The 19,210-nt window shown below is 49.6% G+C and overlaps 5 protein-coding genes across 5 annotated transcripts; 3 read left to right on the top strand and 2 right to left on the bottom strand.

Moving 5' to 3' along the window:
* Positions 1 to 309: 309 nt before the first annotated feature.
* Positions 310 to 3,416, top strand: N7489_005643 (uncharacterized protein; the record flags this gene model as incomplete). Its single annotated transcript, XM_056711395.1, has 12 exons — positions 310 to 436; positions 523 to 581; positions 696 to 945; positions 1,292 to 1,522; positions 1,572 to 1,642; positions 1,690 to 1,760; positions 1,814 to 1,946; positions 2,055 to 2,105; positions 2,156 to 2,227; positions 2,280 to 2,972; positions 3,021 to 3,125; positions 3,171 to 3,416. 12 exons carry the CDS (start codon positions 310 to 312, stop codon positions 3,414 to 3,416), a joined length of 2,109 nt encoding a protein of 702 aa, XP_056569816.1.
* Positions 3,417 to 5,216: 1,800 nt separating this feature from the next.
* Positions 5,217 to 7,592, bottom strand: N7489_005644 (uncharacterized protein; the record flags this gene model as incomplete). Its single annotated transcript, XM_056711396.1, has 4 exons — positions 5,217 to 5,264; positions 5,321 to 5,691; positions 5,749 to 6,619; positions 6,681 to 7,592. 4 exons carry the CDS (start codon positions 7,590 to 7,592, stop codon positions 5,217 to 5,219), a joined length of 2,202 nt encoding a protein of 733 aa, XP_056569817.1.
* Positions 7,593 to 10,840: 3,248 nt separating this feature from the next.
* On the bottom strand, positions 10,841 to 12,626 carry N7489_005645 (translation initiation factor eIF2B subunit gamma; the record flags this gene model as incomplete). The annotated part of the gene is made up of 3 exons (XM_056711397.1): positions 10,841 to 12,294; positions 12,390 to 12,519; positions 12,576 to 12,626. The coding sequence occupies 3 exons, from the start codon at positions 12,624 to 12,626 to the stop codon at positions 10,841 to 10,843; spliced, it is 1,635 nt and encodes a 544-aa protein (XP_056569818.1).
* A 365-nt stretch (positions 12,627 to 12,991) lies between these two features.
* N7489_005646 (uncharacterized protein) lies at positions 12,992 to 14,339 on the top strand (the record flags this gene model as incomplete). Its single annotated transcript, XM_056711398.1, has 2 exons — positions 12,992 to 13,675; positions 13,728 to 14,339. The coding sequence occupies 2 exons, from the start codon at positions 12,992 to 12,994 to the stop codon at positions 14,337 to 14,339; spliced, it is 1,296 nt and encodes a 431-aa protein (XP_056569819.1).
* Positions 14,340 to 15,093: 754 nt separating this feature from the next.
* On the top strand, positions 15,094 to 17,976 carry N7489_005647 (uncharacterized protein; the record flags this gene model as incomplete). Its single annotated transcript, XM_056711399.1, has 3 exons — positions 15,094 to 15,442; positions 15,502 to 15,714; positions 15,767 to 17,976. 3 exons carry the CDS (start codon positions 15,094 to 15,096, stop codon positions 17,974 to 17,976), a joined length of 2,772 nt encoding a protein of 923 aa, XP_056569820.1.
* Between the last annotated feature and the right edge of the window lie 1,234 nt (positions 17,977 to 19,210).

The raw sequence follows: 19,210 nt of genomic DNA on the forward strand, positions 1-19,210 counted from the left end.
TCTGGGTCACTGATTCAGGCATCTGGACCCGCGCGCGACAACCTTCCAAAATAGGCAAGTTAGTTCCGAGGGATGGCACTAGGCCCGATTTGCAAGGTGGTGCCACGCGTATAGTTTGGTGAGTGCGTTAGTTCAAATGATGAACGTTGTGTCTTATCGTAGTGAGCAGGTACAGGAGGAATTCGGGTTCCCTGTAGACAATGTATCGAGGTACATAAATGACAAAATTATCCGAAGGGTCTGGCAGGTATTGACCTATCTTTATCTCCCAACAGCAAGAGCCCTCACACATTGGTAGACGTCGACAAAATGACGAAAGAAGACTGCAAGGTTCGCGAGAGCCCTGGCAATGCCTTGTATCCCGAGGTGCCTTCCATGAAAGCACCGTCACTAGAGTTTGTGTACCGTCTTGTTGCCAAGATGCACCCACAGATGGGTACGATATCTCCAATGTCATGGGTACTGGAGTTAGTCGATCTATCGGCCACATTCAGTCCGGCACCGTTAAAGGACCCGGTATAGAAGGCATCGTCATGGAGAATAGCGGTGCCGACTGGGCCCAGCAAATCCACTCGAAAAAGGTAAGCAGTCTTCACTCGAACTCCACGATTCGATACCAAACATGTACAGATTTACTACAAACTTGACGCCAGGTACAGCATTAAGACCTCAGACGAAACCACATCTTTGTCCAGGCCCGCGGTCTCTTCAGACCCGGCCCAGGAGTGACGTTTGATTTCGAGGAGTCGATGGATGCCAGTTACTCACAGGACCAAGTGGAGTACTTTACACATATCACGTTTGAGGCGGCGGGCAAGGGACCCTATAACTGGATGAACGGGATCGTGGCTATTGGGGCCTTGCAATCGTACGGAGACGCAGCCATTATTGACTGCTGGCGGTTGACAAACTTTCCTGGGCGGAAGGTCGAGGACGTGTACGTGGGTAGATAGAACTATTTGGTTCTGGTATTACAGAAGATTTAGTGTTTTGAATCAAGTTCGTATCCGCTAACTGTGAAGGTTTAATCTGGAATGATCTCTGCCGTGTGTCAACTTGAATATCATTCCAACACCAATTGCGTAGGATATCACCTCCTAGCATGGAGAATGTCTCAAGGGTCTGGATCTGCCACGATTCCCCCGCTTTCCCCGCATAGTCAACCCTATATCAATTAGTTAGGGAGGATGCGTAATAAGCCAAGGCGTTCCTAGTAGTAACCTTGGAAGCATACTATCCTAACTGGCTATGCCAAAAACCTTACGCCGATGATAAGGCTAATTTCATTCAGTAGGCCGTGCCGTCGCCCATGCAGACGCGTATCGGCCTTGGAGATATCGACCTTGCGATAATCAACTACAAAAGAGCTACCACTTAGAAGCCATGGAACCACAGAGCAGTCCTTTTCTGCTTATTGAGAAGAATCTCTCGTCGTTCTTACCCCCAGGCACAATGACTCGACACATTCAACCCCCTCCCCCGGATTTCACTATAGCCCCTGGCACCGTCCGTCTCATTCAAGGTCCGTGATCCCATTTCCAGCCCTTGCGCACGGATTGACGCAAAATCAGAACATGGCGAGGCCGAGGCATCGCAGCTCCTGCCACAGCCCATGCCCTCTGATGACCCGAATGACCCATTGGTAATTTAGCTTCACGGCCTTTCCATAGCAGCAACTGACTATTGAAGCATTGGAGTCGATCTCGGAAGTTGATGAATTTTATTCCAACACTGGCTCTTACAGCCATCATCTTCACGCAGTAAGCGATCCTTTCAGACTCCCACCAGGACCCTTAGCCAAGAATGATTCTAGGACATCCATGCCTATCATATTCTGGGTCCTCTGGATCCCTGAATTTGGCTGGAACTACAGGCAACTCAACATTGCTCAAGCTATCAACTTTGTCGGTACAGCACTCGGTTGTCTCCTCTTCATCCCTCCAGCGGTAAAATACGGATGAAGATCGATGTACATCCTATCATCTGTTTTCATCCTCGCTACAGCCGTGTGGTCAGCTTGCATGAATAGTCTTCCTGAACTGTACATCTCACAGTTGATCTTCGGTCTGGCCAGTGCGACAAACGAAACTATTGTTGAGATGACGGTAGGTAGCGCTTCTCTACTGGGTCGTCTCTGCTGACTTTAGCTCGGCAGATTGCGGATATGTACTTTGTTCACCAGCGTGGAACAGCGAACGGAGCTTATATGGTTATGGTGATGATCGGAGTAAGTCCAAGTCCATCTCTAGACACATGGAGCATTATCTGAGTAGAGCCAGAGCTTCCTCAGCCCCATAATTGCTGGATACATGGCAGCAAATGGCAACTGGAGATTATGCTACTGGGTAGCCTTCGCCGTCGAAGCCGTGCTGCTGCTCTACTTCTGTCTCTTCTTTGAAGAGAGCAAGTACATCCCACGTATCGAAGCTCGTGTTCTCCAGGCCTCTCCAGAACGCCCAAACTCAGTCAAGAAGATGAACCCTAGCTCAGCATCTGAGGATGTAGAGGCAATCACGCCTCAAGTCACCAACGCAACCCATGCTATCAACCCAGAGATCCCGCTTCTCACCTGGCGACAACGCATGCGGCTCGTCACAAAGTCTGACGAGAGTCTCTTACAAATTGTCTGCAACTCCATCCTCATTCTCTTCCGTTTCCCGGCTGTCATGTACACGGCCCTCACATACGCATTCTGCCTCTGCTGGATCTCTGCACAGGCTTCTCTCGTCTCTATCGTGTTCACACAGCCTCCGTACAAATTTGGAACAGTTGGCGTTGGAAACATGGGTCTTGGCGTCTTTATCGGATGTATCCTTGGATCTGTCTGGGGTGCGCTTTCTGACCGAACTGTCTTCTGGTTCGCTCGAAGGAACTATGGTTACTATGAACCCGAGATGCGGCTTCAGCTCAACCACTTCCCTGCTGTGTCGATGGGCGGCGGGATTATCATGTTCGGAGTGACCGCTTCAAAGGTATGTTGGTTGTTCGGGTTTGCCTTGATGGTAGGTTGACGACGTTAGGGAATGCACTGGATCTACCCGTCAGTGGGCGGCGCCATCTTCGGGTTCGGCCTTGGAGGCGTCAGTGATGTAGCACTCTGCGTACTGATCGACAGCTATCAAGCGGTAAGTCTTGCTGGATCCTTCATCCTTACTATCTAATTCTCTCAGCTTACTGGGGAGGCGTTCATTGGAGTGGCATTTATCCGAAACTGCTTCAGCATCGCCATTTCTTTCGCTATCGTTCCATGGGTGAACGCTCAAGGCGTGCAGAACATGTGTATCGTCATGGGGGTGTGGGCAACAGCAATGGGGTTTCTGCATGTCCCGCTGATCATCTGGGGGAAGAAGCTTCGGGAGAAGACAGCGAATAAGTATCAGGAGATGGCCATAGAGAGAGCACTATCTCGGCATTGATAGCATTGTCGAGAGTGCAACCCCTAGCTGAGAGGGGCCCTGTTGATTAACCTGAGTTTTTAAGCAACATACAAGACATTGTAACTTGAAGTCTGCTCCGAAGGACCATCAGGGTACAGCATGATAGGTTTAAAAAAGCGGTTGGTCCCAAGGTCTAACGGCTATTGTAGCTGAACGACTTCCAGCAATGTCTTCGGATATTGAGGTTTATTAGATTCAGAGGTGGAGAATCCAATATCAACCATGATTCACTGCATTCGACCACGCATTCTAATAGAAGTATGCTATTCCTATCATGGTATCAATGGTATGAGAAGGCAGGTTCCACTAATTACCCTTCCGATCCCGATATTCTCGGTTTCCCGATCCCTTCATTCCTCTTGGGTCTGTTCTTCATTTCGGACCGAGAAGGCATTCCGGCCTGAAGAATGCAGAAAGACTATAAAATGTACTATTTAAAATGGTACTTGCAAGGTCGTGCCCTTAGGGTACATCCTGTCTAACTAAGAGCAGACGTTGTTGTACAGGTATTTTCAAGAGCGACTCTCCAACATTGATAATAATATCCCAAGCGAGCAAGAAAATTTAAGTTCTGAAGTACTAGTCATTAGTATGGCCTACTAGTAGAATTTCCCCTTTTATAACCCACCTGACAACCTGACGACCTCGAAAATCCGTGAGTTTTGAGCTCTCGATAGTGAAAGGCCAAGTCATCTCTGGCTCCTACTAGTAGAAACTGATATTAAATGTACCATTTGTCCATGGGAGAAGCCAAAATGGTTAGAAATTTTCTCGAGTGACACTTGTATATTCTATATCTGCTTTGATGGTATCATTATCTTGCTAGGTCACCTGCATACAGACGAGCAGCAAAATCTCAAGAAGTTGGAGAAAGAACATCTATATTTCTAGTACGATTACAACCAGCAATCCTCGCAATTACCTTTTAACAAATACGAAGCGCATGCCTACTCCTACTCCCAGGTCATCAAGAACAGCCTACAAGCTACAGTAACAGTGGAAGGAAGTATAACCACAAGGACGACATGAATTGACTCTGTGCAGACAAGAACCGCCCATTAAACATAGCTACCAACACAGCAGCCGAAGAGATACCAAAAATGAGATGTCAAGACAGAATGCAACAAGGCTTAGACATTGGATTCAGAGCTTAGTGATAGATATGAAATGGGCCTAGAGATGACCATGAGGAACGATGTGCTAGAAGGACAGGAGAATAAAGAGAAAAATAAAATGAAAGAACAAAACAGTCCAGTAACCCACGCTCCCATAATACTCAATGACAATGACTCAGATGCACAGATGCAGCAAAAAAAAAGAACAGAGTTGGAAAGAAAAATCACGGCAGAGAAGTGAGGAATATGCACCGCCATACCGATTAGATGGTAGGAGGAACATTCATTAGATCAAGGCCCAAGACAGATCCCCGAGGTGCAGGGATATCTTAGGTTTTTGATGGACAGGGGCTAGCAGCGCCTGTCTAGAGACCGAGATTTTTCGAAAAGAGAGCCGCACCGTTTTTGGGTTGGCGGAATATCCACCGGAAGCGTGTATTGGTCAAATCGCTCTGAATAGAGCATACACCAATCCATAGAATCAATTAAGATCCGCCCGGACAGCACAGCTTCTGTTCAAGCGATGGAAAAAAAATCATCAAACACCTTATTTCGCCGGAATTGATGCATGTCTAGACAAGAATGCAGGCTCAGTTGATAGAACCATGGCCAGAGATGGCCAGTTTCAGGCCACTGAGCGATGCAAGAAACTCCCGCCCAAAACTCAAATGAAATGTGTGTAGATCTTGGAATTCTCGTGAACTTCCATCTCCTGTACTGCTGTTAGTAATGGCACACTTGAGGTATAAAAAAATGCAAGCAACTCACCATCTTAAAGTTATTAATCTCCTCCCGAATCTGCTGAGCAAGCAACGGGGTGAGACGATTGCAAGTGGCAATCTCTCCACGTCGATCGTACTCGCCGCTAGGCCAGGTTTCGTGGAACTGGATGCGAGGACTGAAGACGATATTTCTACCGCCAACAGCTGACGGGGTGATGGGTGCACTCTTCGCTTCAGAAGACGAGAACCGCCCTGCGTTCGAGAGGAAGTAGTCCTCGCCGGCAATCTTCACCGAATCACTTTGCTGAGCTGGAGATCGTGCCGACTCATCGGGTGTGGGAGGAGCACTGGAGTGCGGCGAGTCACCACCAGCCAATGCATTCGCAGGCGAAGAGACGCCAAAGTCCGAGTGAGTTTCTAACAAAGTTAGTCAATACGCCAAAACGTTAAATATATTCGTGTGGAGGTACGCACTCTTCAAGATGCCCTTCCGGACCGCCGCCAAGATCTCCGCCCGCTCTCGGTCTCCTCCCACGATGCTCTTACGCGACTGGGAGTTCTCCGATGCGGCTCGTTCCCGAATGGAAGCGGATCGTCTGACCTCCGATGCATTGCCCTCAACCTTGGGGAAGACAGTAGCCCCACGGGGTAAATCTGCTGGATCGGGGTTGACAGCCACACTCTCCCGTTCTGCTTCGACGTTCACCACGGTGATTTGCGGAGGTGGAACTTCGGGGCCCGCATTTTCCATAGAATTGATGCTGGCCACCGATTTTGGACGGAACATGCCAACCAGTGAGCGAGTGGAGCGCTTCATGCCCTTGCCCATCTTGCGAAGCATCATCGACGCCGACGAAGCGGTCGATGATACTGACAAGTTATCGGTGGAACCGGTGAAGAAGTGGCCTTGATGGGAGTAGATGCTTTCACCTAGTCCGCTCAATTCCTGCTGCTCGGCAATGGCGGCCTGTTCTGGGCCCAATTGTTCCCTTAGAGCTTCACGGCGCGCCTGATCAGCAGCAAAGGCTTCCCGCTTGGCAGCATTGCTTTGTGCAGATGTCTTCAGGAGCTCGGAAGCACTGCCGAACGAGAAAGCCCGTCTCAAGCGTGATTTCCCAGGGCGCTTCGTATCATTTTTCAAATCGGTGAGACGCTTCGCGGCGGGGGAATCCAGTGTAGGCGGTGCTTGCTTCTTTTGAGTCTCGGCTGGAGGGTTGGTTTTGGGGGCTTCGGGTTCGGTCGACACGGGCTGCGATAAAGGCGACGGCTTGCTCGTGCGTTTTTCTTCTGCCTTGCCGGTCTTGCTAGAGACAGAGTTCGACTCCGATGGCGGCGCTTCTCGTGCCTGTAAAATAGATACCGTTAGCTCCTGCATTATTTTCCTGGGTCTTTGTAAATGATCCTACCGAGGAGGCCGACGAGTGTGTCGAATGAACGCTACCCACGCTGTCCCGCTGAGAGTGAGCGGAAGCAGGCCGTTGATTGGTATCGAATGTGATGAAGTCGTAGGATCCCGATTGAGATGGCGAGGAAGATGGAGTTGGGAAATCAAGCGACAGGTTTGGGTACGCTGTGGCATCCATATTGCCCAGGCTTCGTCGTCTATATCGTTCAGGCTGGGCCCTATCGACATGAGATGAATCATCCACACTTGATACCCGGTTGTGAGCGTTTTGTCGAGCTGGTCGGGGGCCACCAAAATCATCGACGATCACGGTCGGAATAGGAGGGGGAGCAGGGGATGACGGCACGGCGCCTTCCGCTCGTTGAGGGGTACGACGATACCGATTCGGTGAGGGTTTCGGGGAGGAGATGTTCATGATGGAGGGGGAGGGAAGGTTGGCTGTAGACAGGGGACGGAGCGGCTGGTCGCTCCTCGGCTGTCGTGAGGGAAGTGCGCTATCGTCCTTGGAAACATAGGAACGGGAGGAAGAGTTGGATGAATTTGATACAGAACCAGCTGCAAGATGGGGGGATCGGGGGCTGGCACCGGTGTATGTCGGATTCACCGGCACTTGAGGGGTAGTAGGTGCGGAAAAGGTGCGATGTTCTGGCCGGAGGTGTGGTGTCCAAGACTGCCGATTTTGGACGGTGGATTGGCCCATATTCGGGTTGTAGGCATAAGGAGCCACAACCTGGTGGCCTGCTCGATAACTCCCGGAATTACCAGCATTGAATGATGTCCAAGACATCGTCTGGATACGAGAGCCTTGGTTCTGGGTTGGAGAAGAGAAGGTGCCTGATGAGGATGAAGGACGCGTCTGAAGCACCGGTACCGTGCCACTCTGTTGCGGGATTGTTTGAACCAACGCTGCCATATTGTTTTTTTCCGGCAAATTGTCAAAAGGGTAGAAATCACGAGCTGTCCAGGATCGTAATCAAAGGCAACTCGCAAATAAAAAAATAGGAGATAGAATATGAGCCCGAGATGTGTTCGCGTCAAATAGGGATCCGAGGAACGAAATGGGATGCTGTGACCAAGGAGCTGTCAGCTATCCATCACAAAGTAAAATAAGGACTCTCACGTTCAATGCGGTATGAAAGGTGGAGTTGGTAAGGAAAGGGGTCGTGCTTTGCTTTTTTTTTTTTTTCTTTTTCTTTTGCCGTGCACGTTGGGAGGATAAGGGACCGCGTCAGCCAGGGGGTAAACGATACCTGTTCTAAAGTAACGTGGACATAGGCTATAGTGATACAACGATTAAAAGAAAAAGAAAAAAAGGACGCTCGATGCCAGAAGAATGAAACTCGAAACCAGGCGAGTTCGAAGAAACGAAAGGAGGTAAGATGGGCAAAAAAAGAGGGAGAGATCCCCAGGATGATGAGACGTCTCTAGAATAGGAGAGCCATGTACAAAAAAAAAAAGAGAGAGAGAGAGAGAGAGAACAAACAGAAATAACCCCAGAACCCTACAAATGACAACACTGGTATGTGTTCACTTCAGGAGTGGGAAGAGAGAAAGGGAAGATGAGAGAAGGGAAAATAGGAGGGGGGGGATGTTCCGGAGAGATGGTGGACGTGGACGGTACGGGGTAGATTAGGTCCGGGTACTCCAAAATGGAGAATTGAATTGAATCAAAAATTGCAATGGTAAAAGAGTCAATATAGTATGTTGTAGACTGTTGTAGAATACTAAATAAAATAGGCAGAGAGGAAAAAAAAAAGAAAGAGAGAAAACCTGTCATTTCTTAAGTTATGCTTATGCGTCTCTTTGCATGATACAGGAGTACAACATTCTCCATGTATTTAATGACTTACAATCCACTATGTCTACATACTCCGTACATAGTATCTATTATTTATTGACGATTTACTGTTTAACGTATACTAGTTATACTATATCTTATGTACTTCTACTTTTTCTTCTACTACCTCAACATTGAATTCATCTCCTGAAGCCGTTCATAAAAGGATAAAAGGGGGGACTTCCAAATTTATGTGCCAATCATAGTTCTCCCCTTAATGCTCCATTTTGATATTCTTAGACATCCCCATAGTCATTCTATTCTAAGCCAAAATATTCCAAAACTGTACTCCGTAGTAAAAATATTACATTTATTCCAAGGTCCTCGATACTCTGTACGTACTTTGTACCTTACAAAATGTGTCAAACTAAAAACTGATGCAAGGCAACCTTTGGCAGAGAACGTGGAGGAATTACCTACTCGTACGGAGTACGGAAGTAGACGACTGGGGATCCGATCGGCCTGGCACCGCGTCCCGCGATTTGCGCCTGCACCAAAGTGTGACGCTATCTTGTCGGCTTGTTCAATCCACATGCATTCAAAATATCTTGAGAGAAAAAAAGTACTATGTGCTTATCCTATACTCCGTACTTTTTCTTCTAATTTTCTTCCAATTTATGTAAAGATTAAAGCCCTAATTTGACAAATTCATAAAAAGAGCTCCCCGCTTAATCCGAACTTTGGGAGAGTCCAAGCTGTTTCCATGGTTTGTTGTGGTCCACTCTAATCCACCTCGTTTACATTTTATATCACCACATGCCTATTGCCTACCTAGGTATGGACATGGAGGTAACATCCGAGACATTATTCAATGTCACTAGTAAGGCAGAGCTCCTAGTTCTGCCGTATATCATGGCGTGATCATATCTATGTCTCCGAAAAATTAGGACACGGAACTTAAATATATTTTCGTGCTCTTGCTACTTCGCGGAATATATATCCTACCTACCTGGGTAGGTACCTCGCCGGCTCCAAATAAGCTTTAGCTCAACTTTTATCGGTAAGCGTACAATGCCAACCTTGGAAGCATTCTTATGGCCTTCCGAGGCCAACTATTTTGACACGGGAGTTCGTGTCGTACGGTTCAGCTTATTGGCACGGCGCCACTCCAGGGCTGAATCTCAAAGGATCAAAGTCCTCTCAAATTGGAGATATCCATGATACCTAGGTAGGCTGTGTGCTTACAGCATACTCACCTCTATGCAAATCTTATCTATACTGTACTTCATACAATTCGGAATCTCGTCCAATTTGTCCCGCTTCCCCTCCCCACTTGCTGCAAACCACTCAATCCGTCAATCCACTTACAAGACAACTTCCCGCGTGATCGACATACACTTTTTCTTCTCACTCAAATCGTTCAGACCATTTATCAACTCCGTTTAACATACTCCATACACGTGTGGAGAATCCCAATACATCTCTCCTTCTCCATACGGGTTGGCACCTTTCCCGAGCTTGGAATTAGCGTGAATTTTAGATTAGAGGCAATATCGCATACTGAGGGGAAGGGGGCTGCGCATCTGCTACCGCAAATCACCGATTAAGCATCCTAACGCCTCCGTTTTTTTTTTTTTTTAAACCCCCGGGCTCTGTGCGTGGGAATTTAATCTCCTATTCAACCTCGGAAAGGAGCAACCGGAGATAATATGCACGGTGCTATGTGGCTGACCAGGGGTAGCAATTCGGGCACAGGCCAAGGGCCACCGTCGCGAAACAAATGCGGAGAAGACAAGAATTTCAATCAGGGGATCTCATTATGGCTCTGATGATTACTTCGTACTCGGGTTCTTTCTTTTCTCGCACATTACCCGCTCGGTGGTTTGGTCGCGTCCAAATCCCGGATCCACATGCCTATGGTCTGATGTTTGACGGGTGGATGCAAAGAGTCCCAGAGAGGTATTCGAAACTGCTCATTCGTGCGGAGGATAGTTCATGCAGTGTGGCCAATAGTACTAGTATCTCCACTGCCAAGATAACGTCCCAAAAGGTCCCGTGCTTGCACCAGCATTGCCTTGGTGGAAGTACTAAGTTTTAGTATGCATCCGGGGAAACATTAGGTGGAGCGGATTGGCCATTGGCATTACACATGATGTCGTACTGTGGTATCTGTGAGCCTCTTAGCCTATCTTGTTCGGACCACGATGTTGTTGTCTCATTTACAGTGCCTGTTAGGGTTCATCTCTGCTTCACATGTTGGGATTTAAACTTTCATGACTTGGTGGATGCAGGGGTATAAAATTCTATTTTTCTGATCTCTTTGGTCTCTTTGATCTCATGGATCTTATCTCATAAACGTCTAGCCAGGATAAATATAGGTCAACTCAATAATCTTGGTCGTCAGAAGCATCCATATCATCTTCGTCGTCGATACCCTCAAAGATCATGAACTTCTCGTTTTTGGCATCTGTTTCATCCGGAACAACATTTCCGTCTTGAACCTCGCAATCCTTCATCACCGTTTCCCGGCCAATCTTGCTGCGGCGTCCAACAATCGTACCTGTTAATTGGCAGCGCTCACCAACAACAGCACCGTCCATGATCAGACAACGAGTCAAGCGAGCACCGCTGGCGATATGGCAGTTAGCACCGATGATGGTCTCCTTGATCACACACTTCTCCTCAACCGTCGAGTTATTGTCCACTAGACAGTCGTTCCTCGTGACCGTGCAACGCTGCGCGATGCTAGCGGTGTGTGCCACTTTGGAGGGGTGTGCAAATGCCGACGAAGCAACTCGGCCAACCTCTTCGACGGACTCCAGCTTAGCAAGACGGAGAGAGGTAGAGAGAAGCATGGCGGATGAATCAACCCGTCGAACAAAAGGAGTTGTGCCCTTTTGGACGTACGCGAGCATCGGCGGTAGATTGGGCTTGGAACTTTTAACAGTTTGCGCGGTGGGAGCCTTGACACGAGAGGCGAATCGGGGGTCTGATGCGACTGCGCTGGACTTGTCTGGGGTGGCTTTGGTGGTGCTCATGCTCTGTAAATCAATTTCCTCCTCAAGCGCTTCGCCATCGAGGGATTCACCGTCGTGACTTTCACTCTCACCTAGAGTGAGTCCGTGGCTCTGGCGACGGCTTTTCTGCTGGAAGATCTCGTTGATCTTCAGCTTCTCGCTGAGGCCTTGCTGCCACTCCGATTTGGCCCACCATCCAACCAAATCTTCACCAACTGACTGGAATTGCTCATTCAGACGAGCCATGTCCTTGACCCAGTACGGTAGGACGTAGATATGCGCATCACGGTATGTCGTCAGCAACTTCACCTGCGCATGCGTATCCACTAGAGAGTGGCGCACAAGGAAGCCCTTGTCGTTTTCCAATTTTTCCTTCAATGTGGCCATGGGCATAGAGAGGACTAGCTTGGAGAGCGAGGAACGAGGGGCGGCATGAGACACGGTTGGAGCCTCGTTCTGCTCAAGTGGTGCAACTGCCACAAAGTCTGTAGCTTCGCCCTTGACACTCTCTTCCCGACCCTGTGTCTGGTAGAACATACTGAGTCCATTCCGACGATTTTTCTCGCCGCCAGACACCATCCATGCTTCAAGCAGAGACTCTCCGGGGATTTCGCAAACTAGGTCGCAAGGCAGTAGAAGGAAGTCTGATTTGATACAAGTCTGCACCTCGGGCAAACGGAGGAGCTCTGCTGTGCCTGTCGTCATCTCGAGGTCTGCCGGTGCAATGACCGACGGCGAAGGGAGGGAGGTAAGATGTGGGTTCTGTCGTAGAGCGGCTTGTACGGGTGCGAGCGAAGAGGGAGGGGTGACCAAAGTGACATCTACCATAGTCAGTCTTCCATCCGTTGTTTCGCGATAGAGCACATGGCGTCATGGGATGCCCCGCATGCTATTTCGATGGCGGGAATGCGCTTACCAGTAATCCCCATCCTCTTTGACCAGTCTAGAGCGTACCATAGCATCGGTCGGTTGGCCACAGGAATAAGGCATTTTGGGTATTCCTCGGGGTTCGAAGTGAATGTGTTGAGTGATACACCAGGGCCACACTTGATCGTTTGTTAGCTTTTGTCTCAAGACATATACATGGAACTTAGTCGCTCACAAGAATTAGGGCTTGCAGGCCCGTTGGCGGCACAGATACTGAGTGAGGCATGTTTTGAATTGACAATGCGCTTGCGAGTTCTCACGCCTTGTCATATATTTCTCTCAAAACCGATAAGCCCTGGAGGAGTCAGAAAAACTGCTTACATAATCCTTGCGGAAGCCCTGGAGATAACACGTGATTATGACCCGCCTCCGGATTTAGGAAGACGCAAACAGGACAAACATAAGTAAACATCCGCGGTAATCTCCAGCCACATGTTTCTAGGACCCGAGGACGTCTGCCTCCTTTCCCTATTCCCCTTTCCCCGCGCTCTTCTTTTGCCAATCGACGTGTGGAATGCGAGCTGCGAGTCATTGCGACCGCGATTAATAACTGTTAAATGTGCCACCTCTGATTGAACACCTGCGATCGCAATGTCCTTCCCTCAAGACCCTCGGCGCCGCCGGGGCGGAGCCGGCACTGGGTTCAGCTCAACTGGCGGACGAACTGCCATGGGATACTGGCTCCCCTTGGCCTTGACTGCTGGAATTGCAACTATTAGTATTGCAGCTTGGATTTGGAGTGAACGAAACGACGATGAAGACGAAGACGACCGCCCTCACGGAGATGGCCGCCCTTACCCGCCTCCTGTTGGACCTGGAAGTGACTACCCCCCACCACCTTCCTATGCTACCGGAGATTATGCCCGAAGCGCAGGAGCGGAACCTCTGCCTGGAGATGCTTCCTATGATCATAGTATGATGGCTCGCATGCAAGGTGCTTTGCGCCGCACGCCTAGCCCTCAACAGATCTTCGACGGTGCTAGCAAAAGAGTTGTGGCGGGTGTCACTGCCGCAGGAGCCTTTGTCGGTGGCGCTCTCACGTCAATTCGTGAGGATAACAAAGGTGAGGGCGACTTCGAGGACCACTCCAGATGGTCGGAGGAGGCTCAAACCAGAGCTCACGAGAGAAGCCAACAAACCGCCATTACTCCGACTATGAGTGGTGGATTGCCAAGCCGCCCAGCAAATACCGGCAGCAAGGACAAGAAGGTAGTCGCAATTGTTGTCTCCTCGGTTTCATCGGCTGATTCCGATGAATTCTCTTCTGAACATGCGGTAAGAAGTCCTCGCCCTTGACACCCATTTTAGGCTTTCCTGACGATCGCAGTCCATTCTGTCTCACCTCCCTGAACATGTCGACCTGGAAACCTCCAGAATCTTCGTGTTGATCTATGCCCCGGAATTGAAACATGCCATCAAATCTCCCACTACCCCTTCTATGGCTTCGTCGTATTCGAACATTGGCACCGAGGAAGGAGCCTCTGTTGCGGAACTGGCCTCTGGGGACTTGACTGCGGTCGAGCCCCGCCAGGAGGACGAATTGGGGGGCACATCTCGCCTCTTCAAGACGTTATACACACAGGCACAAGCACTTGTTGAAAAAGACAGCATGATCATGCCTTTCAGTACTCCAAGTGGCTATGTGCACCTTGCCCGCCATCTATTCCCAGAACTTGTTTATGTCCAAGAGTCTTTGACTGGCGACCAGGGCGAACCCGCTGTCCATATCTCTAATTGGGTCCGCCAGGTTATCGTCGTGGTCGGAGATGAGGGTGGCCGTGGCGGTCTCATCGACAGTGATGACGAGTCAGCACTTGGCGAAAAGGAAGAGAAGTGGTGGAAAAAGGAGGGCGTCACAGGACTCGGCAAGCGTATTGATGTGGTTGATGTTGTCCGAGTTGGAGATGACTGGCGACGACGAGTGCGTGGCCTGGACTAGATCATTCAGATCAAGTTGTTGCCCCATGATTTTGATGTTGATATTTGTCTGCTTGCATGTCTATACCTGTTTCTCTTTTCTTGTTAAACCCCCCTTATGACTGATTGACCCTATTCCCCTGTTTTTCCGAATGACTTGCTTTTATTTGATACAATTCACCATTGACAGAATAATGTATGCTTCTTTTGTCGCAAGGTTGCGTCTATTTACCACATGGATAACTCTCACAATTCGCTCACTTAGCTCTGACATCTATAGAGTGTTAGGCATAAGATAGTACATTTAGGCAGCAGCATATCGAATTATTCATGCGTTGATTCATCTACCTATGCATTTCAATCGGTCTCATTGTTGTTGTATCTCATTGTTGCGTCTATTGACACTAGTCTCAATTCGGAAAGGGTCATGTGACCGACTTCACATTGACCCACGGCTTGGCATCATCAGTTGACCTACCTCTGCAAGACCTCGTCCAGCGGCTTCTCCGATTCACCCCTTCCCAGCAGCCTTATTGGACGGGTGCTTTCATTCTTTCATTCTTTAATCCTATTCGGTCAATCTCCGCCGATTTTCCGCATTGAAGTCCAGCTGTGCTGGGGACCGGTGTCGCCCTACCTATCCCCACATGTCTCGCGCATCGGCCATCTCACTCATTTCCCGAGCACGGCTTTTATTCAACATCATCAAACCCGAATTCCGATAAGTCGCATTATTAACTTACTGGTCACGCCGAGGTTGCGCAACTGGCGCAGACATGATGGCGACCGCAATTTCCAAGCCGGCCTCCCATACCCAGAAGATGAAGCGGCCGCCCCCGCCTTTCGGCCAGGCCGCGGTCAACGGAGTCAAGGGCCAGCACCTATCGTCTTCGCCTACATCTGCCGCCAAACGTCCTCCGACGGGAGCCTCCGTCAACCCAACTTCCAATTTCACAAACGGTGTGGCCCATGGGGCGACCTCCACAACCAAAGGCCCCCTTAATCGGACCAGGAATCAGTCGCAAAGACCCATGGATCAGTCCTCGCGCTCTGGCCGGCCAGTGACGAGGACTGCTGTGACAGATCAGGCATACCGAGTTGGGAAAAAAGCGCCAGAACCATATGGTACGGAGTTCTGTGGCATTCGCAATGGCAATGCGCGATCACTGACTTTCTCCTCATAGTGAAAACTACATCCTATATCCTCAAGAAATATTCGAAATGCCCCCCATCCCTTATTGTGCATTTACATCCTACACATTTCCGATTTGAACAGCAAGATGGTAGTTTCCCCTACAACTCCGAAATGAAGGTCATCATCGAGCACCTTCGTGCCGGGACAGTTCCGCATGATCTGATCGAGGAGCTACTACGAGGCGGTGTCCAGTTCTACGAAGGTAGGTATTGGCTTTGACATACAGTCGGATTACCCCCTGCTAACTTGATTAGGTTGCCTCATCGTCCGAGTCATTGATCACAAGTCTGCTTCGGCGCAAGCAAGGAAAGCATCCACTACCTCATCCAACGAGAACAACACACCATTCTCTCTACACAACTACAACGAACATATTACCCCGTCGGCGTTTGTTCCATACCCAAAGCAAAATCAGCTGACCTCGGCCACACAAGGCACCAAGGCCGATGGGACATCGGTTGCCAATCAACAGACAGATGACATGGCGACTGGCGATCAGACGGATGACAAAAGCAACAACACAAGTCAGAAAAATGCCCCCATGAAGCCTCGAGTATTCACCACAGTGCTCCATCCCACAGCCCGAACTTTGCAGGCAGAATTGACACTGCTGGTCACCACTCCCGACCCGAGAGCCAACAAAGCACCAGCGCAACAAAACCCCTCCGGTCCTTCGGCTACCCCTGGAGGCAGCCAACCAGATCGCGGTCATGTCGCAAAGAGACAGAAAATGCTGGTTGAACCCGAGGATCTTTTGGAATGCGAGTCTAAGATGACACAGGCATTGGCGCCTCCTCTCTTCCTGGATCCTGTGCATAGTATTGAAGCTGCCCAAGAGCTGCTTAAACATCTGGAAAGCCCACTGCATCGCGACCCGCTGCCCTTGCCCAAGCGCCGGAAGAGAACCGTTGCCGAACTTGCCGCGGACGAAGCCTTGGCCGCCGAAGAGGAGAGATTCATGCTTATCATGGACGAACGACTGGAGCCCACGGCTTCTGGCCCCGGCGGCGCTGCAAAGGCTGCTGCCGTGGATGACGCGGGTGGTGTGGCACCATTCGAACCCCGATTCTCCCGTTTCAAGACACTTGAAACGATTCGCATGCAACACGAGGAGAAGGCTAAACGTGAACATGAAATGAAGCTGAAGCAGGAGTTGGCCAAGAGGCAGCAGCAGGAGCAGGAAAGAGAACGGCGCCGTGCGATTGAGCAGCGGCAAGCCGAGGAACACGCGAAAGAGGAATCGCGACGACAACAACTTGCCGCCCAGCAGGCGCAGGCTCAACTCGCTGCGCAACAGCAAAATCGTCACATTATGGCTCAGCCCAATAGTGTCAGCCAAGGCCAACAGTCTTCGCCTGTTGTACGTAACCAGACCCCACATGCCACCTCATCACCACTAGTTGGTAACATTATGCCGCAGGCGGTTCCGATGACCATGACCGCATCTGGGTCTGGCAGTCCACCACGGCCTCCATCTGCTTTACAGCATGCGCATCCGAATGTTATGAGCCACCCGATGGCACCTTCAAGAAGTCAGCAAGGACCAAGCCGACATGGTACTCCGCAGATGACCCAGGGTACACCGGCTATGTCGCATGCCACGCCAATCATGCGCAACGTTACGCCTACTCAGCGGATGGGTCATGGCAGTCCAACTCACTCGATGGGTCAGACTCCGGTGATGAATCAGGGCATGGGAGCCACGCCGCAGATGAACGGAGGCATGTCTTTCACGCCACAACAGCAGATGATGCTGCAACATCGACAGCAAGCGCTTCTTCAGGCGCAACAACAAGGGCATATTCCGCACAATCAGTTCACGCCACAGCAGCTAGCCCAACTGCAAGCCAATGCTCACGCGCAGCAAAATATCCAATCTCATCAGCAGCAAATGCTACAGCAGCAGCAACAGCAGCAGCAACAGCAACAGCAGCAAGCCCACCAGGGTGTTCCTAAAGTTCCTCAACAAGGCCAGCAAGCATACCAGGCTCAGCTCATGCGTGCTCAATATGCGCAGATGCAAATAGTCAAACAGCAACAGCAAGGCCAGCACCCACAAATGCAGGGCCAACAAGCCCAACCACACCAAGGAAACCAGCAGTTAACAAACCAACAGCAACAGCAAATGCTGATGGCAGCTGCGCAGGCGAATGGTGGCCAAATGGGTCAAAATGGACAGCCCATGAACCAAGCCCAGAGATACACCCAGCTTTACCAACAGCGCTTGCTTCGCATGCGACATGATATGTCGACACGGTACATGGCTCAGTATGGCCCGCCAAACCAGTATCCTTCCAATATTGCCCAACAGTATGGTCCTGGGCTGGAAAAGACCGCCAAAGCGTGGGTCTCCGAGGTCATGCGACGTGAGCGGGACGGCGGACAGCAACAGCGGGCTGCGTTGCAAGCGCAGCAAATGCAGGCGCAAGGCTCGATGCACAGTATGGGTGGCATGAACAACTGAGGCTAGTCTGTTTGCTGGCTGATATAAGGTGGCGACATACGAGATTGATGATAACCGTGAGGACAGAAGTTTTTCTCTACATTTACAATTTCACCAGTGTAATATCTGGCTCGAGGCCAATTTATGATGAGCATTTACCCAACGGCAGTGGGCCATTGGTTAGCAACCGCTCACTGTCTCTTCTTTTGGCCTTTCTTTCTTTCTGTTTTTCTGAAATCCCGGGGTTTTGTATAGGGACCAGGCATCGCGGAGATTGGAGAGGACGGCGTTATTGTTTTTTGTTTCTTTTTGTTTGTTTCTTATTCTGTTTTTCTTTTTTTCGTTCAACTGTACAATTTGGGCGCGGCTTTCGGTGGGAACCCTGGGATTTTCAAACTCGATACCATTCTGTACAGGAGTTATTTTGATATCAACGACGCGACTATGGGGGTTGGATTGCAAATTGCATTGTGGAAATACCTGAATTTGATAAGACAAAATGCAAAAACTGGATTCTGTTTATACTCCTTTAAATATTCGTAGGACCTCGTTAGTAAGTCTCGATTATAGCTCCGGTGCACTTGGCCCAACATGTCCTTCACGGATTGCAGCATCGGTCTAAGCACATCTCGAACATTGACATCTCGAGTCAATGTCGCATTGAACTCTACACGCACCATGTCTACATTCTCGAGCGGGAAAAAGACCAGACACAATCGAAGTGATAAATTCATTCCATATAAACAAAGACTACGAAATACGGGATGTCCCAGATCTTCAATGGATGTTTGCCACCTCGGGCGAACCGTAGGACAAAAATCTAGTACTCACTGGCTAGGGAGACAAATCTCCATGTCGATATAAGCACTTCTTCGGCGCGACCGCGGCCATGAAAGGGCCGGATCGCAATTTGACATCCGTGCTATAAGCTGCAAAGCTGGGGGAAGAGAGGCACATGGTAAGGATAGTAAGTATTCAATTAGACACATAAGGTATCAAACAGCTATGGAAAGGGGGATATCGAACGACATCGTCAGTATTATGCAAAAAACAGACAGCCAGTGACAGTGACTATCACTGAGACTGTTCTCTGGTCAATCGGTACTCAGACTGTTGAGCTTGATATTTTTGAAACATTCATGGAGAAGTTCATGTCAATAGAATTGGTGATCATCATAGTAAGGATAGACCAGAGTTGCCTCGCGAGATGGAGGGGGTATATAAAGGCAAGGCTAAAGTCAATGATCAGGGAAAG

Source organism: Penicillium chrysogenum (assembly GCF_028827035.1).
Source record: "Penicillium chrysogenum strain IBT 35668 chromosome Unknown utg000002l_segment0_segment0, whole genome shotgun sequence".
In the NCBI taxonomy this organism is placed as follows: Eukaryota; Fungi; Ascomycota; class Eurotiomycetes; order Eurotiales; family Aspergillaceae; genus Penicillium; species Penicillium chrysogenum.